Source organism: Lytechinus pictus, chromosome 5 (assembly GCF_037042905.1).
Source record: "Lytechinus pictus isolate F3 Inbred chromosome 5, Lp3.0, whole genome shotgun sequence".
Classification (NCBI taxonomy): Eukaryota; Metazoa; Echinodermata; class Echinoidea; order Temnopleuroida; family Toxopneustidae; genus Lytechinus; species Lytechinus pictus.
The window spans coordinates 33,649,359-33,668,647 of NC_087249.1; the positions used below are offsets into that span (position 1 = coordinate 33,649,359).

General features: G+C 37.5%; 1 protein-coding gene across 1 annotated transcript in view; it reads right to left on the bottom strand.

Moving 5' to 3' along the window:
* The window catches only part of LOC129262057 (97 kDa heat shock protein), a 55,194-nt gene extending 38,898 nt beyond the window's left edge, over positions 1-16,296 (bottom strand). The window contains exon 1 of the mRNA XM_054900096.2: positions 15,870-16,296. Within this exon, the coding sequence (XP_054756071.2) occupies positions 15,870-15,976 (107 nt within the window). The 5' untranslated portion in view covers positions 15,977-16,296. The remainder of the gene's footprint in view (positions 1-15,869) is intronic.
* Positions 16,297-19,289: the final 2,993 nt, after the last annotated feature.

Consider the following 19,289-nt stretch of genomic DNA (forward strand, 5'->3'; position numbering starts at 1 on the left):
AAATAAAAGCCTACTTCCTTCAGGGGACTGTCGAAATTACCCACCCCCCTTGAAATTCACCATTTTGGAGCCCGCATTGGGGCAAAAAGGCGTTTCTGATAAATAGTTCTGCCACTTTTAATGCCTTGAAACCACATAGGGAGGAAAGAATAGGTTTTGCTTTATCAGCCTCATATAAAGGCAAATAAAAGCCTACCCCCTCCAGGAGGCTGTCGAAATCACCCATCCCTTTTGCATTGCCTATTTATTGAAAAAGTCACCACTTTGGAGCCCCCATTGAGGCAGAAAGTCATTTCTGATTATGTTTCTGCCGTTTTTCACCCTTGAAAACGTTTGGAGAGAAAAAGAATAGGCTTTGCTTTAACAGCTACATATAAAGACATGCTCGCAAAAAAGGCCTATCCCCATCAAAGGGCTGTTGAATTCACCCCACCCCTATTTCATTATTGCTTATTTATTGGAAAATTGACAATTTTTGAGCCCCCATTTTAATAGGCAAAAAGGCGGTTCTGATATATAGTTCTGCCACTATTACCGCCTTAAAACTACTTGGAGAGGAAAGAGTAGGCTTTCCTCTAACAGGTACATATAAAGAAGTGGCTCTACTATATACCAGAAACACGTTTTTTTTTGCCTCAATGGGGGCTCCAAAATGGCGAGTTTTCCAATGAATTGGCAAAAATCGGAAAAAAGGTGGGGTAACATCTACATGTATCGTCCCCTGAAGTGGGTCAGGCTTCGATATGGCAGCAATTCGTTATATATATTTGAAAGAGGGGAACCTACTCTTTCCTCTCCAAGTGGTTTCAAGAAAGAGAAATTGGGTGTTTTATACAGCAGAAGTGCATATCGCCTCAATGGGGGCTCAAAAATTGTGAATTTTCAAATAATTAGGCAATAATGCAAGAGGGGTGGGGTGATTTGACAGCCGCCCAGATGGATATGCTTCAATGTGCCAGCACTTCTTTATAGAGCAAAGCATATTCTTTCCTCCTTAACTGGTTTCAAGGCAGTAAAAGTGGCAGAACTATATATCAGTGATGCCTCTTTACCTCAATGGGGGCAAAAAAATTGTGAATTTCCAATAAATAGGCAATAACGCAAAGGGGTGAGGGGGCTGATTTCGACAGCCCCTGGAAGGGGTAGGCTTTTATTTGCCAGCACAAAATTATGCAGCTGATAGAGCAAAGCCTATTCTTTCCTCTCTAAATGGTTTCAAGGCAATAAAAGTGGCAGAACTATATATCAGAGACACCTTTTTGCTTCAATGGGGGCTCCAGAATGGTGACTTTTCAACAAATAGCCAAATACCGAAAATTAGTGGGGTAACTTCTAAAGCCGCCTGAAGGAGATAGGCTTCGATTTGCCAACACTTATGTAGCTGATAGAGCAAAGCCTACTCTTTCTTCTCAAAGTCATTGCAAGAAAATAAAATTGGCTGTACTATATAGTAGGAATGCGCTTTTGCCTCAATGGGTGATCTAAAATGGTGAAATATCCAATAAATCGGCAATATACTTGATATAGAGGGGGGGGGGGGGTGACTTAGACAGCCCCTGAGAGGGCTAGGGTTCGATGTGCCAGTGCTTATTTATATGTAGCTGGTAGAACAAACTATACTCTTTCCTAAGTGGTTTCAAATCAATAAAATGGGGTGTACAACAAAGCACAAACGCTCTTTGGCCTCAATGTTGGGTCAAAAATTGTGAATTTTCAAATAAATATGCAATATTAAGCAAAAGCCCCCCCCCCCCCCCCCCGAGAGGGGTAGGCTTCGATGTTCCACTTCTTTGGATGTAGCTGGTAGAACAAAGCCTACTCTTTCCTATCCAAGTGGTTTCAAAGCAATCAAAGTGGCTGTACTGTATAGTAGAAATGCCTGTTTTTGCTTCAATGGGTGCTCCAAAAAACGGTGATTTTTTCAACAAATAGGCAATATACAACATGATATAGCCAAGGGGGGGGGGGGGGGGCTTCGACACCCCCACCCCATGAGAGTTTTAGGCCTTGATGTGCCAACATTTTGTTTTATGTAGCTGATAGAGAAAAGCCTACTTTTAACTATGCAAGTGATTAACGAGCAAAGATAATTGCATTTAATTTGTAACTGTACATCATACATATCGTCGGCGTTCATACGAACCGTCGTATCAGTCAATTTTGGTCAAAAAATCGATTTTGAGATTTTTGCAGAAAATTAATGTACAAGTCCTATTCTATTCATAAATTAATTTCTAGGCAGCAATTTATTTTAGTTTGTGAGATATGATTGAATTTTCATGGCGATGCCATACAATTTCTTAATAAAACGCGCAAATCCCATTGGAAACGTGTACTGTGACAGAGCGATACGACGTTTTGACTGACCGCGATTTCAGTGCGCGCGGTCAACCAAACTGTCGTATCGGCCACCTGCGCTGCATTGACTTTGCACGTGAAAAGCGATACGACGTTTTGACTGACCGCGCGCATTCAAATCGCGGTCAGGGTTGTTGTTTTCCCTATGGCGTTTTTGTACAGGGGAAATCTAAACCGCTCAAACCGAAATTACAAGCACGGAGCTCTTTTGCGATATTTTTTATAATTCTTGGTTTTGTGCAAAAATAAGGATACCATTGTCAAGCAATTGTCTTGGTCTTTCCAACCATGTATTTTTCTAGCAATGAATATGTTGTAAGGCCGGAGAATTATGTGTGAAAATTATAGTAACTTTGAAGTCGATTTTCTCTGAAATGGGGTTTCAACCGTCGTATGTGGATACGACGGTTCGGATGACCGCCGACGATATTATACATGTTATACGTATTAGTCTATGAAAATGCATACAAAAAGCGACATTTCTGAAATTGAAGTATTCAAGTTTGATACCTTATAAATTTGCTAAGAAGGATGATACAGAGTTAGAATTTCATCCACATGATAATAGTATATCAATAAAGTTTTTTGGAACATTTCAAGATAATTGATTCATTTTTCTTAGAATTATGTAAAATCATGTATTTGCAAAATTTTCAATTTTTGGGAAAAAATGACAAAAAATGCAGTTTTCTACTTAAAATCTCAGCCAATTGACTTACTTAGCCCCTATAAATGGTACCAAATTGTAGGAAATTTATTTGTCTTTCATATGACACTAATTTTGTGGCAATGGAATGTTTATGTCAAAATCTATGTACGAAAATTCAAATGTTCTGAAAATTTGGCGGCCATTTTTAAAAAAGCGCCCTCAAGGGTTAATTTTCAGGATACAGCCTGGTTACCTCATATATTCATATTCAGCGTAAAAAACTGGTCTAGAAGCACTATATGAAAATTTCTCCTTTTCCGTGTGGCACCTTGCTCAATTATAACCCGGACTAACGCCAAAGTGTTACTGTCATGCAGAGCTGTCTCACTAAGTCTCAGGTCTCTATTATTTAGTGATCGATGTGCAGGATTTTTTTTTTTTTTTTGGGGGGGGGAGGGGGGCAGGGGGTCATTTTCACGTGAAAAATATGGCGAAAGCTGAGTTATTTGATCTGCTACTATATAACTTCTAGTTTTGTATCTAAATGAAACATGAATTAGGAAGCACATCGATGGAACGATCAGTCCATATCCCAACAAAAAGTTTATTTGATTAAAAAGGAAAATCCAACAAGCACTGGAAATTTCATCAAAATCGGATGTAAAAAAAGAAAGTTGGACATTTTTTATGATCAAATTTCACAGACCAGTTATGCACATCCTGGTCTGTATGACTGCATGATGACGTCACGCACTTAATTGTATTCTTTGTCAAATATAAATAAATATTCTAATTTTCTCCTAATTGTATGTGACATTTTCATTAATATATTATCGCTGTGGATTATATATCTATGGTTCAGTCAAGTAATTGGTCCTTATTATTTTGAAATCTCTAAAAATTGAAATATAATTCAAACAATAAAAAAAAATAAAAAATAAAGTGATCGATCGGACATCATCAACTCTCATTTTCATATGATTGAGTTGTGCATAACTATTCTGTGAAAAATGTGCGCTATGCGAAATTTTGAAATGTCATAATTTTCTCATATTTTACATCCGATTTTGTTGAAATCTTCAAAATTATGCTTGTTGGATATTTCTATTGATTCAAATTAACATTCTTTTCTGGGGTGGACTTGACCTTTAAACATTGAACTATGGTCGAGGTGCAGCGGCGTACCTTTTCCAAAAGAGGAGCAAATTTTTTGGAGGATATTTTGTTCGCGAAAAGAATTGACAAGCAAAAAAAGGAAAGGTCTTCAACCACAAATAAAGGATTTCGTACCACAAAAAATTGACAAGCCAAAAAAAAAGAAAAATAAGGTCTTTAAGTTCAAAAGAGGGTCCACACGTCTGTTTTCATTGCATTTTTACATTCCAAATTATTAATTTTGCTTCTCAAAAGGGGGGCATGTCCCCTGGATCAGTTATGACTCGTCAGGGGGGGGCACCTGTCCCCTGGATCAGTTGTGACTCGTCAGGGGGGGCATATCCCCTGGATCAGTTGTGACTCATCAGGGGGCAGTCTGCCCCCTTAGGTATACGCTAGTGGCGAGGTGCAAAAAACAAAACAGGGACAATGATTTACAAGTCATTATATAAGCACTGATTTTCAATTCATAAGCACAAGGAGGTGAAATTGAGAACGGTGCGAAGAGAAATTAGTATAAAGAAAGAAAAAAAATGGAGAAGGGATGGGGGCTGCATGGGATTGCGTCGTTGGGAATTTCTTTAGTCTGACAAACTTTATTGCATTTTTTTTTTCGTTTCTAACTTGACAAACAAGCCATGTACACGCCCCTCATTATAAAAGGGAGAAATATCCGGATATTGTCAATCGGACTGTTATGAGAGAAAAGCAAAAAAAAAATGTTGTGATATCGGCATCATAATTGATAGTGCATTGAAATAATGTTATTTCTTCATTAAAAAAATAACACACTTTCTTGTGAATAGGAACATGGCTTACCGCTCCCCCAACCTCACCTTCGCAGAGGGTGGACAAAATTATACTGAGCAAGTAGTTGACCTTCCTGTAAAATATCCTATATCCTATATTAAACGTGTAATTTTTGTTTGTCAACGAAACATAGCACGAATCTCTTGTAATGAAAAAATCTCTGAGCTGACTTTATAATTTTATAAATTACAACATATTTTATTAATTGAGAAAGAGCAGAGGTCAAAAATACAGTATATAATTGAGGGATCCAGGCTGGGGGCACTCAGGAATATTTTGAAATTTGCTCATGGACTTACATTTTTTATTTATTTACTTTAATGCATTTTTTAATCTATTAATTAATTCATTCATTTATCATGTATTCTGTTTCATTTACCCAAGGTAAGAGAGTCTTGCACAAGAGAGCTAAATGTTCGAAAATGGCCATTATGGGCCCGTCTGTTTGCTATTTCCACCACTTTTTATTTCTTTCTTCACAACGTTAATTTTGTATAAGAATCTTCTACTATAATTGGCGTGCTTGCCTGACACACTTTCATTCCAATTTGATATTGACCGATCATTGCCATAAACATTACCGATAAATCGTTCTTGTACCATGATTGTTAAGGAAAAAAAGAAGATGTTCACCTATACCTTGGCAAAATGGCATTTAATGCATGCTTAGTTTCAAGTTTCCAATTTGCACCTTTCTAATGAGTCTAAGTAGAAACACAAGTAAAGAACTATATAGCTCTTGAGGCCTGTTCAGAAATAATATGTTGGATACAGGGGCAGCCTTCGCTGATGGGGGGGGGGGGGGGCGAATTTTGTCAGCCCAAAATTTTCCCTGATCGGCCTCTCGTAGTTGATTTGTTTATGTTTATTTGAAGGGGTAGTCCTAACAGTGCATCTCTTAGCTTTATTTTAATAAATCATCATAAACATAATCTCATAAGCCTTAGTTCGTGCGCAAAGTGCGAACTAATTTTTTTTTTTAATGTATATTGTCCTAAAACTTGAACATTCTGGGCAATGTTTGTGAGCCTGAACGTCATGTAACTGATTAATATTACTGCGTATAGCGTGAACAGAAATTATAATACGTTTTGATCTGATCGAAAAGGGACCACCTGTCAAAAACTATACTTGCAGTTGGCCATGAATGCGTTGCATATTTCAACAATCAAATAGTGCATGCAAGCGCGAGCTGATTTTTTTTTACATTTCTACCTAAAGAAGGGAAAATCTAAGCTCTTTTTGTCAATTTGTGAACATGATAGGTATATCACTGAACAATTGATGCGTGAGAAAAGCGTGAGCGTAAAAAATCGAGATTTAGCCTAAAACGGGACACATGTTTCATGTTTTGTAAATCATGAAAAGGATGAATAATTGGGAATCTTTCTACATGAATAATTGGGAATCTTTCTACATGAATAATGCGAGCGCGCCAAACGCGAGCAGAAAACTTTTGGAAATCTGAAATGAAAATAATTTTTGCTCCGCCAAGGGGGGCAAGCACATCGCCCCCCTTCCTGGATCCGCCTATGTAAATATTCAAAGTAAAAATGTTCTGTAATGAAGACAGGATCATTCAGAATTGTGCTAAAAGATGTACATGCATAGGCAAGGCATGCAGATCCATGGGGTCGAAGCGGCCGCGGGCAACCCCCTACCTCTGTTGGCGGCGGAAAAGGAGGTAAAAGAGAAAAGAACGAGGAATGAAAAAAGGAGTAAGGGAAGAAAATGATAAAAGAAGGAAGAAAGTGTAATAAAACTGGGGAGGTGATGATAAGAAAATAAAGAAGGAAATCAGGCCATAATGTAAAAAAAAAACGTTTAAAAACGTTGCTTACACTTCGCGCTCGCATTGACTTGAGCGGGGTAATAATATGTTCAAGAGGATATCAACTGCCCTAAAATATTAATTTTCAAGTCTAGTCAATATGCACAAATTATTCTCGCCACTCGAATATTAATTATCTTCTTTTTATTCAGCGATACACATTCTCTTCATGATTACAAGAAAAGTTCTAAATTCATATTGCAAAAATATTAGCTCGCGCTTTGCGTTCACAAATTTAGTAAGTAAGTGCGATCAATATCCGCTTCACATTATTTTTCTAAAGTGGTTGAAGGTAGCTGAAGGTTGAAAGGTAATCTGAAAAATAAAAATATTGCACTAACTTTTTTTGTGAGAATGAAATTAAGCAAGCGAAGCGAGAATGCCGATGGTACTGAATAAAAATATAGCACCGCAGAATAGAAAAAAGGAGCTCGAGTTAGAATCTGTTATAACAATGGCAATATATACAAAACATACACAACACAATATATTTAAATTTCATTTTTCATAATAACATATTTTATGAATTTCCATATACATCTGTTCACACTAAAATTACACTACTGTACGGAAAAAACAACACCTAGAACAAACTATGAATAATCCATTTTCCCCCCTTTCAAATAAATTGAGATCCATTTACGCACATGCACACGCCTTACTCCCCCTTTCCCCATTTTCTTTCTCCTGCTCCTTCAATACCCTCCAGGAATTGCTCAGGGTTCGGGGAGGGGGGGGGGTGTCGATCTCCCTTTGATCATCATACTTTTTAATGAATCATAATGGCAATCTAATGGTAGCATCTAAACTCGCTCGTCGCGCTTGCATAAACTTATGCAGTCCTTGTGAGCATAGCTCACACCCCCCCCCCTCCTGGTGACTTGGAACCCCCTCCCCATTGAAGAGAAAAGAATGATAAAGAGATATGTATCACGTCAAAATCTATCACAAAGTTAGATGAAAAAATTGCTCGCCTGCAGCTTTTCTAGTAATAATTTTATCTTTATGCAATTCCGTCCCCTCTTATAATTTTAAACTGGTAGTGCTACTGACCACCCCCTCAAAAAAAGTAATGATAATAATAATAATAAATTACAAGTAAAAATAGGCCTAAATGTAACAAAAAAAAACTTTCAGGGACCAAACTTAATTGTGTCAGTTATCCAATCTCCTCCAACCCCGTAAAGACCGACACTGGACACCCATGTTATTTTACATACACCGCGATGAAAGCGAAAATTGGGGGGGGGGGCGTGCCCCCAAATTCTTTGGCTAGGATTTAACATTATCTAGGATATGTTAATGCTTGTATGGTATCTCCGCGAAACCTCTTCGAAATTCAGCAGGGTTTTACGATCGTTATTACATTAAAAATTAGCAAGCTGATTTAGACTTCGTGGCACATACATATGTACGGCATCACATTTTTTCCTCCCGTTCGTTTTTTTTTTGTAATCCTCGATCGTCAACCTGGACGTGTTCTTATATGCCTAATTCCACTTTTCCTTAATCCCTTCTCTTCCTTTTTTAAAATTCAGCTTTATCGCTATCTCATAGGCGGATCCAGGGGGCGAAGTTCCCGGGTCCCCGTAGTGGCGGAGCAAAAAAAAAGGAAAGTAAAAAAAAAAGGAAAAGGGAAAAGAGAGGAGAAAAGGGGGAAGAAGACAAGTGAATAAAACAAGGCGAGCTGTCATTATTGTTTGATTTATAAATTGATTTTTATTATGTGCAGCCATAGTCCGTTTTATGGTCCAAGTATCAATGCAGCTCCCGCTACGCGCTCGCATTATTTGTCAAGTACCCTATATAGTCTTCGTATATTCAATGAATTCTCAAAAATATTCATATTCAGGTCTGATTGTCAAAACCTATCACATGATTGTCAAAAGACAATTAAAATAAAATCGGTTCTTGATTTGCGCTCGCATTAATTGTTAAAGATTATATCAACCAATATCTTCTATTCATAAATACAATGCTTACAATATCCAGTTGTCAGAACTTGATATTAACAAATTTCTCGCTTTCATCGGGCTTATTAGTTATTAGAGTAACAAATAAGATAAGAACATTTTCATGAATTGCTAATTACTATATTGTATTTTTTTCAGAATAGAATGTCGACAAGGTCAAAATAATTTTACAAAAATATCAGCTCGCGCTCACAGGCTCGAATCATTTTATTAAATGCAATCCACATCCAATTTTCATTTTTAGTGATTGAAATAGTGCTTATATTAATTGAGATTATAATATAAACAATATTCTGCTCGCACTTCGCGCTCGCATTATAAATGTGAAAGATGCCTAATTACCAATCTTCACGAATGACAAAACGTGAATAGTGTCCAGTCCCGTTTTTAGCTCTAAATCTCAAAATTTTCCCCTTCTCGCTTCGCGCTCGTATTTTTTTAGTGTTTAGTAGTTCAGGATTACCAAAAATTGCTTAGAATATCAATTTTCTTGTTTGGAATTTCAAAAGCTCAGCTCGCACTTCGAGCTCACATTATTCGATTGTTGAAATAGGCCAACAAGAATGTATCGTCTTCATGGAAACTACAAGCAGGTCCCTTGTTTATCAGGCCAGGGGCCCGTTGCAGAAAGAGTTGCAATCAATCGCAACTCTAAAAATCATGCGCAAGTCCCAAATGCGCGTTGTTGATTGGTCGAAAATCAAATTGCGCGTGATTTTTTTTGAGTTGCGATTGATTGCAACTCTTTCTGCAACGGGCCCCAGAACAGTGGCTTACCTAGGATTTTCCCAGGGGGTGGGGGGAAAATTCGTCCGCCCAAAAATTTGACGAGCAAAAAAAAGGACTTCAAACACAAATAAAGGAATTTGTACCAGAAAAAAAAATTGACAAGCATAAAAGAGAGAAGAAAAAAAGGTCTTCAAGTTCACAGGAACAGGCCACTTGCGGGGGGGGGGGGAGGATACGTTCCTTGCATGGGTTGTGACTCGTCGGGGGGGGGGCAGTCTGCCCCCCTCTTGGCCTCTGCCCCGGCCCGGGCCCGGCCCCCCGTAGATATACGCTAATGGGCCAAACATATATTTAAAAAATTCTACTCGTGCTTCGCATTTGCAGTAGCAATAGATATACGAATCTTGCCCATGATCAAAACATTACTCTTTTTCTTTATCTTTCCCTCTCTTTCTGTTCTCCCTTTTCCCCATTTCCAAATTTCCCTTCCCCAATGCATGCGCTGAAATATGACGCGAAAGACATGAACACAATCGTTGTACAGGCAAAAAATGTGTATGATGGGAATGTCAGGAGGCCGAGCTGAGCGAGCGTGGCCACTGTCCATCGCATCGCCCAGTGCATGCAGCATGCAGTAGTTGTATACCGTAATTTCAATCAATCCTCTCCATAGTTCAGCCAATGAACTAATCTTGTCGCACGTGGAAATTTGTAGCCAAAATTTTGACAGAAACATCTCCAGTACGTTTTCGTGAACCTAAAAAAAAACTAGAGTAACATGTGAACTACAGGTTAGAGGGACAGCATAAGGGTAAGTCAGTCCCCATGTTTTTTATTTTTATTCTCTAACCAATCTAACACAACGTTATGGTCGCCTGCGCTCCTCGCAGAACTCGCCGCCGGGGGAGAAACTCGACGGAAGTCATGCTATAACAATAACCGACGAGCATATATACGGAATTAGCAGACTACGCTCGCAGGGATATTTCGGTTTGCTAAAAGTGGAACGGAATAGCGATCGACGAACAGGGGGAAACAATCAGTAGTGGACGAAAGTGGGCGCTATATCGGTGCGCATAAATTCAGCTAATTGTCAGTGAATTCAGCCGAGGAAATTGATTTTATTTCTCAGAGTTTATTTAAAATTTTGATATTTCCAAGATGAAATTTTGTCACTTTCACATTGATTTATTATCAGCAATTGTTATTCAACAAAAAAGATTCATTCAACTGGAATTTTTGTATCCTTTACCAACACTATCCACGAGCTTTAACCTTTAAGAATTTTACTTGGGTCTATTCTAGGCCCTAGCCGCTCGCTCAACTTTAAAAGCCTTGCAAAAAAAGGCGAGAAATAGTCTGTAGCATCTAGACTCTACATGTACATCTAGGTTGGCCGCAGTCATGGCAGGTATTCTTTTTTTTTTCCATCTAAATTAATTTCATGTACATGTACTGTAGATACTCAACAAGTGGAATGCCTCTGGCCGTCTCACCTGCATCACGCGATTCAATATAGCAGCAGTGCTGATTTTGAAAACTACTATAACTCGCACAAGATGTTCAGTGATACTTGGTTACTCTTATTTCCACGTTTTATGAACTAGACCAATACACTTATAGAGATATGATGGCAATTCAACAAATACCCCCAACGTGGCCAAAGTTCTTTGACCTTACATGACCTTTGACCTTGATCATGTGACCTGAAACTCGCACAGGATGTTCAGTGATACTTGATTACTATTATGTCCAAGTTTTATGAACTAGACCAACACACTTTCAAATTTATGGCTGTAATTCAACAAATACCCCAATTTGGCCAAAGTTCATTGACCCTAAATGACCTTTGACCTTGATCATATGACCTGAAACTTGCACAGGATGTTCAGTAATACTTGATTACTATTATGTCCAAGTTTCATGAACTAGGTCCATATATTTTCTAAGTTATGATGACATTTCAAAAACTTAACCTTAGGTTAAGATTTTGATGTTGATTCCCCCAACATGGTCTAAGTTCATTGACCCTAAATGACCTTTGACCTTGGTCATGTGACATGAAACTCAGGCAGGATGTTCAGTAATACTTGATTAACCTTATGGCCAAGTTTCATGAACTAGGTCCATATACTTTCTAAGTTATGCTGTCATTTCAAAAACTTAACCTCAGGTTAAGATTTGGTGTTGACGCCGCCGCCGCCGTCGGAAAAGCGGTGAGACAAAAACTAGCGATTACACATTGTATTTGCTAAATGAAATTGCCTACCAGGCTATCAAGATCATCATTGCAGCATGTGCATTTTACTCAACAGATGACTACATGTAGGAACCAATCAGAATTGTTCATTCATTAAAGGACAAGTCCACCCCAACAAAAAGTTGAGTAAATAAAAAGGGATAAATCCAACAAGCATAACACTGAAAATTTCATCAATATCAGATGTAAAATAAGAAAATTATGACATTTAAAGTTTTGCTTAATTTCGCAAAACAGCTATATGCACATCCTGGTCGGTATACAAATACAGAAACCTATGACGTCATCAACTTACAATTTCATTTGTATTTCATTATATGAAACATGAAATATTCTAATTTTCTCCTCATTGTCAAGTGAAACAAAGTTGAAAAAAAAAATCCTTCCTTAAAATGTAGTAATTAACATTACTTTAATACTATATGGTTAAGCCAAGTTGGCCCTTGTCAAATCTGTAAAAAATAAAATATTGCATAATTCAAACAATAAAACACAAAAGAAATAGTGAGGGACATCATTGACTGTACCTCATTTGCTCGGGCCGGAGCCCAGAAGGTAACATATTACCAAGAATCTGTAACATGTACATGTAATCTAGCGTTTCACTCCTGTTTCACCCTTTGTCCATGCTTCGATCAGTCTCAAAATTGGTACTTTAAACTAAGCCCACACCAAACACACTACAAGGGGAAGACTGGACAGAACATAGAACGCGCAATGAAACGCTCGTTAAGAGCGCCCCACAGCATTGAGTACGTACATGTAAACCTTCGCCTATCACCATTTTTGGTTGTGTACAAAACATGACGAAATGATGGAGGGGTGGAGGAAAAGACGATTTTTACATTTTAAGATTTTTTTTTCTCAATTTTTTTTCTGAAATTAGAGATGAGTATACTGTACATGTATTTTAGAGGTTTCTGGGAAAGAAACAGGTGGAATTATCCACATGCATCGCCCTTATGCCCTCTCCCAAATCCCCTCTTCAATTTCCCCCATATCATGTTTTAAACACGGCACTACATGTAGCAGCAGTGTGCCGATTAGACCAAAAGCTTCGGTCTCTGTTATGTTGGTTGTTCCGCTGAACTCCGTTGGCTCCACTCAACAAAATACAGAGACCGAAGTTCTAGCTCGATCTGTACAGGGGACTCAATGGCCATATGTTTATGTATTAAGTTCGGATAAAACAGGGAAGTGAAGTTGCGCCACAGCCGAAGTAAGTCACTGTTTTTTCCCCGTTTTGGTGCATTCCACGCTAAAACGGAATAATAATCTTTATTTTGGTAGTTCTTTTTATATATTTTTATGAAATAAAGACAAAAATCGATGAGCCCCGTCGTGGGAATTTTGCATTGTTAAGCCTCTAATGGTGGCTGCACGTTAGAGAGCCGTCTGTGTACGATGAGAAATTTTTATAAAAAATCAAAATGTTAAAAAACTCCTCGAAACAGACGGCTGCCAGCTGTCTATGTGCCGATGTGCAAAGGTTTGCTTACTTGAACACTGTTGGGCGCCCTTCCCCATGAGCGATATCGAGCGTTTCAAGAAATTGCCGAAGACAGAGTCCGATCTTCCCCTTGTACTATCTTTGCCCATACCTACCAATGATACATGTAGGTGTGGTATCTGAAAGTATCATCTTCGCATTTTATCATGGTTATAAATTCACCAATGCAAAAACATCCCTTCCGCAATCGCAAGTATCGCTGCGACGCCCGCGCATAGCGGAAGCGATGTTTTCGAATCGGTGGATTTTTGCGTGACAGCCATAAATAAAAAATATTAAAATACTAGTAGATCTACATGTACATGTAGGCCTAACGTTATGCACGATCAGGTTTCATGCAAGTACAAGTATGATGGTGGGCCCCAAGTCTGCGCACCTAACAATTTGAGTTAAGATTTAACTTGAATTTCTTCTTATTTCACAAAATCTTTCAGTTAATAATGTTCCTTATATTATTTTAAGTGTACCAAATTTCTCATAAAAAAATGAAAGAAAATATAGGATTTTCTTGAAAAATTCTCGGGCAGTCTTCATCTTCTTCTTCCGGGTGTAGTACAGACTAGCCAGGCGGCTTCTTGAGAGTAAAAAATCATTTACTAACGTAGGCTTACTCTCAATGAAGCCAGGGAGTCCTTCCTATTCACCTACACGAAGGACCCCAAAACCTGAAACTTTCACCCCCGAGATTTCTATTTTCCTTCTAAAAGATCTAGCTCTAAATCATGTACATGGGATAAAACTTCATTTCCGACATTTCTACGCTCTCGATGTTATTTTTAAACAAGAATTCATCAAAAAAATGAAAAAATAGCGAGCGTCGCGTAACATTGGGGAAGTACAATAAGAAACAAGATGGCGGCGTAAACATCGGGCAAGTCTCTTCCGTTTTTTCACAATATTTTTTCATTTTTTTGATGAATTCTTGTTTAAAAATAACAAGGAGAGCGTAAAAATGTCGGAAATGAAGTTTTATCCCATGTACATGATTTATGGCTAGATGTTTTAGAAGGAAAGTAGAAATCTCGGGGGCGAAAGTTTCAGGGTTTTTTGCAGTACACGCAGATGAATAGGAAGGACTCCCTGGCTTCATTGAGAGTAAGCCTACGTTAATAAATGATTTTTACTCTCAAGAAGCCGCCTGGCTAGTATGATGGGGTGTCCAAACTTCGCTGACTTTTCAAAGATATTCTTCAGGCTTAAATTTGTTCACAAAATATCCACAATTTATGGAAAACCAATTTAAGAAATAGTTACCACATTGACGGCAAGATTGTAAACTATAAAATCATTGACAAAAATGTGAAGTAGGTCAAGGGGTTTCGCCGGTATCGCGATCTTAAAATTCTATTCCGATCGACGAATGCGCGCTGTGCTGGAAAACCGTTCTGAAAAAGTGTGACCTAAATTCGCGGACCAAAGTTTTTGTGGAGATTTAAACAAAAACTCAAGCTCAAAAGGTGAGATATTTATATCAGATTGACGACAAAATGCTATAAAATCAGTCGGTATCACATTGAAGTCACATTTTTGATGATATCTGCTTGCAAAATGATGATATCGTAATGCTCGTTGAGAAAATCAGATTTCTTCGAAACGGGCGCTAACGGTGACAAATTAGCCGATCTTTTGTCAATATTTTCATGAATACTGAACTCATCCTGAAGAAACTTACACCAAAGGGTAATTTTAGGTCACTTTTCACGTTGATGATGTCAGATTTTAAGGATATTGGCTAGTTTTTTAGATAATTACTGTCCGCGAAGTATGGACACGCGCGAAGTTTGGACTCACTGCCATACAGACCTCTGGGTAGAGTATTTTCGTACTTTGTCTTTGTGCAGTGCTGAAAAACTAGTGTGCCATGCTGCATTGCCAAACCTCAGTAATATGCTTATGAGGTTAAAGGTTTCAGATTTAAAAAAAAATGGGACCCCATGTCTGGGCACCCATTCACTTTGCACACGATTCGGGGATTTTGATGAGAAAGGCTGTATTTTGAGGTCGTCACATGAAATGCCCTAAATTTATTATTTTTCCACCATTTTGAGTCAGATATTTTCATGAATACCCGTCTATGTATTGCATGTGTAAAGTTCGTGCTCATTGCGTATCTTTCTTTTACTAGAATCGCGCAGATACGCATGTGCACAGACAAGGTCAAGGGGGACTGCGCAGACTTGGGCCTAGTAAAGTAGTAGGGGAACTTGCCATACAACATAATTAATCTCAACTGAAGTCTGGTGGGTGTTTCATAAACTAAAGCTGTTCGTAAGTTAAGAGCGCCTTTAAGAACAAATGGTGATCCTTTCTTGGTGATAGTTAAGCGCGTAAAGAAGGCTCACCAGTCGTTCTTAAACTAAGTCGCTCTTAAGTCTTAACTTATGAACATGATGAAATGGCATTCTCATTTTCATGATTATTTTATTTTTAATGAAGATCATGATAATTTGAGGTGAAGTTCATCATACTCATAGTCATACTCATACACACACCGAGAAATTGTGAGGCCAATATTAGACCAGCATATCATGCAAATAACTTTTTTTAATTATAAAACAAATAGGCCTAGATCTAATTAATAAATTATAACTCACGGAGTAAGCCTGTCGCTGTACTCATTGGCGATGGTTTCAATCCCTCCTCCCCTCGCTACGGCGATGTACGACGAGAGGTTTCCGACATCGAACCCTACCACCGACATTTCCGATCTTCTTTGTCTCCTTCGTTCCTCGAATTAAACAGTGTCTCTTCTCTTTATTAGCCCTGAAATTGTTCTACGTGAAATTTCCAATGGTTAGAAAATCATATAATCCTATATATTCACTTTCGTAAGCAGAAAAGGTGAGTAGTTTCTTCCACTTCGCTCATTCAAAATATCAATTTTGGAACCCGGCAGCGAGCGCTGTTTAAATACCACATGCCTATCGAATGTGTATGCAGAGAATGTACGGGGAGTATCCAGAAAGTTCGGATTGATAGCGCTGCATGCCGCGCCGGTATTGAGTGTACACGTGAGATTGCGAGACCGTGGCTATGGTGGTGCTTTACTACCATACGTTACCACAAAAATTAAATCAAACTCATTTGAATGATAACAAATGTGTGAATCTACTGACCTAGTATAAGGTTTATATAATCCGTGACGACTGTGTTTTATATGGTTTGTAATAAATGGACTTAATCACCAAAACATTACCGTATATAGTTATGTATTCATTATAATCAAAGTCAGTAATAAAAGAAATAATGTCATAATGACATTTTCATCAAGAAGAACAGATCTCAGATTGGTTTTGACTTTTGTATCTTAGGCCTAAGCTTATATACGAATATAAGTCACAATGAAGAATATGAATTAGAATCATGGTGTTGAACGGGAGTGAAAGGAGACGAATAATAAGAATAAGAAAAGGGAAAAGAAGAAGAAGGAGGAGGAGGAAGAGGAGGAAGAGAAGAATAATTAAGAAGAAGAAGATTTTTTTTAAATATAATTTTCATTCTCATGGTCATCATTGAATGCTTTCAAGGTAGCAGCAATACATCAGCTGCATGTAGCAAATTATGCATATTCATGATAGATCAAAATTACGAATACAATAAACATACTGTAAATCAGACGAAGGTACACAAAGCTGGCAACCCTGATATTTATAATGTCTGTAACAAGAGATGGCGCTCACCTACTTGTTTGACGGCTTCATTCACATGATGCAAAATGATATAAGAAGCGGCAATATACCACTAGGTTTTAAAACTCATCATTGGTTCACTGATATTTTTTTCCCCTTTTTTTATTCATTACCATTCAGTCACATTTTTGGGGGGATATAACATATGATTATATTGGACACGGGGTCATATAGTGAAAATTTCTATTTTTGTGCACAGTATCCATGGGTGTCGATCGGTGTTCATGGGGGGGGGGGGGTGATCATGGTCATGAGCAGAAGTTTTTTCCGGGGGTAAGACACGTAAAAGAACGATCTCGAAAGCGTGGGAGCTAATCGACCTAGCTTGTCATTTGGATGCTTTTTAATTTTCTAAAATGAAATTAAAGGTTTTCGTGCACACTTTTAATTTTGTGAAAAATTTTCAGTAAAAATGTTATTTATATTTGGGATTGGGGGTACTAACTGCCCCTCTTCCTCTTCAAGCTGTACATGGCCATGGGATGGCTGACCCAACTTTTGTTCTCTGTGAGGTATTTTTTTTTGGGGGGGAAGGTGGGACAATTGCGTAATGCCAGACATGACGTAAAAGACAAAAATCTTTTCTTTTTATTATGTGAGTGAGCGAAGTGAGCGAGAATTTTTTTTTACCTTTTAACACAAAAATCTAATTTTGTAATAGATTTTGACATATTAAAAAATATATATATATTAAAATCATCCTTTTTCTTCCATGGTCCCCAATCCCCACATCTTTACGCCGGGGAGGGGGGGGGGACTCCTAAAGACTACAGTTTGAAGTACAAGTTAGCTTTATTTCTATTTATTTCTATTATTCTATTATTTATTTCTATTATTTCTATCATTATTATATTGTTATAATAAGTTACGAATGATCATACTTGTCATTATGATTCATTATACTGAAATATGATGTTCGACTTTGAATTATTGTTGGGATGATAACACAAGCCACCCCCACCTGAAATATATGGTTGGGAGGATATCCCCCACCCCCTGTGGATCGACACCAATGACAGTATCATTCGATGTTTTTTGAAAAATATGCGAATTTCAACTGCTGCATATTTGTTATTTTTCATCCAATTTTGATTAATCCTTTGCGTTTTGTTCTCGTTGAAATAACACCCCCCTTCCTCTCTCCTTCTCTCTCTCCCTCTCTTTTCTATTTACCTGATGATAGGGTGAAGTACTCATGTCACAGAAATGCCACTTAAGTTTGAGTGGAACGTTATTGGACGGTTAACTTAAAGGAAAATGAAACTTTTGAAACAAGATAACCTGTGTTAAAACAAAAAAATCAAAGAAACATGCAGATCAACAAAAGTTTGAGAAAATTGAATAAATAATAAGAAAGTTATGAGCATTTGAAGTTTAGATCATTTATCATAATGTAGATCATCCAATTGGCAATGCGACAAAGATGTGTGATGTCACTTGTGAACAACTTTCCCATTAATTTTGTATATATTTCACTTAAACTGCCTCTTTTATGAGATCTATCAGTAGACCATGTATTCTTTCTATAAGAGGGCATGTAATATGGATTTTTAAAGAATACATTATGGATAAAGAGTTTGTATCACCATAAGAAAGAGCAAAAAGGGACATTTTAGGGGTATTTTATAGTCCTTCACAGGGAAAGTTGTTCACATGTGACATCACACATCTTTGTCGCATTGCCAATGGGAGGATCTCCATAGCATTATAGTATTCGCAATATTCAAATGCTCATAACTTTCTCATTATTTGTCCGATTTTTCTCAAACTTTCTTTAATCTTATTCTTTGAATTTTCTCTTTCCACACAAGCCCACTTGTTCCAAAGGTTTCATTCACCTTTAACACAATCTTAAAGTGGTCTAGCGCCATCTTTTGTCTAAATGATTATAATTTTAATTATACATTTTATTTCCTCAATATAACTATGATATACAACATATCAGAGATCTGAATTTGCCCAGCCGTAAGAGAAAAGGAAAAAGATCAAATGAAGCTTTACTTTGATTTGAATTTACCACAAGTTATGATGTACGAAGTGATTTGTGGTCGTACCCATATCGAATGATACACACATTTCTTTTTCATCATATAACTTTTCCTCAGATTACAATGTAAAAACGCTTTTAACATTTTTAAGCACGTTGTTTGATCACGTCACTCTACTAATAAGTTATTTAAAATTGTTTAACTTTTTAAAACAACTTGTTCAATATAGTTGTTATGGCGACGGGCTTAATTATCGTGCTTTAAATTTCAAAGCGTTTATACAGTAAAAGTTAGGTAAAGATTAATTAATGTGAACGAAATCTTACATAATGTCTTT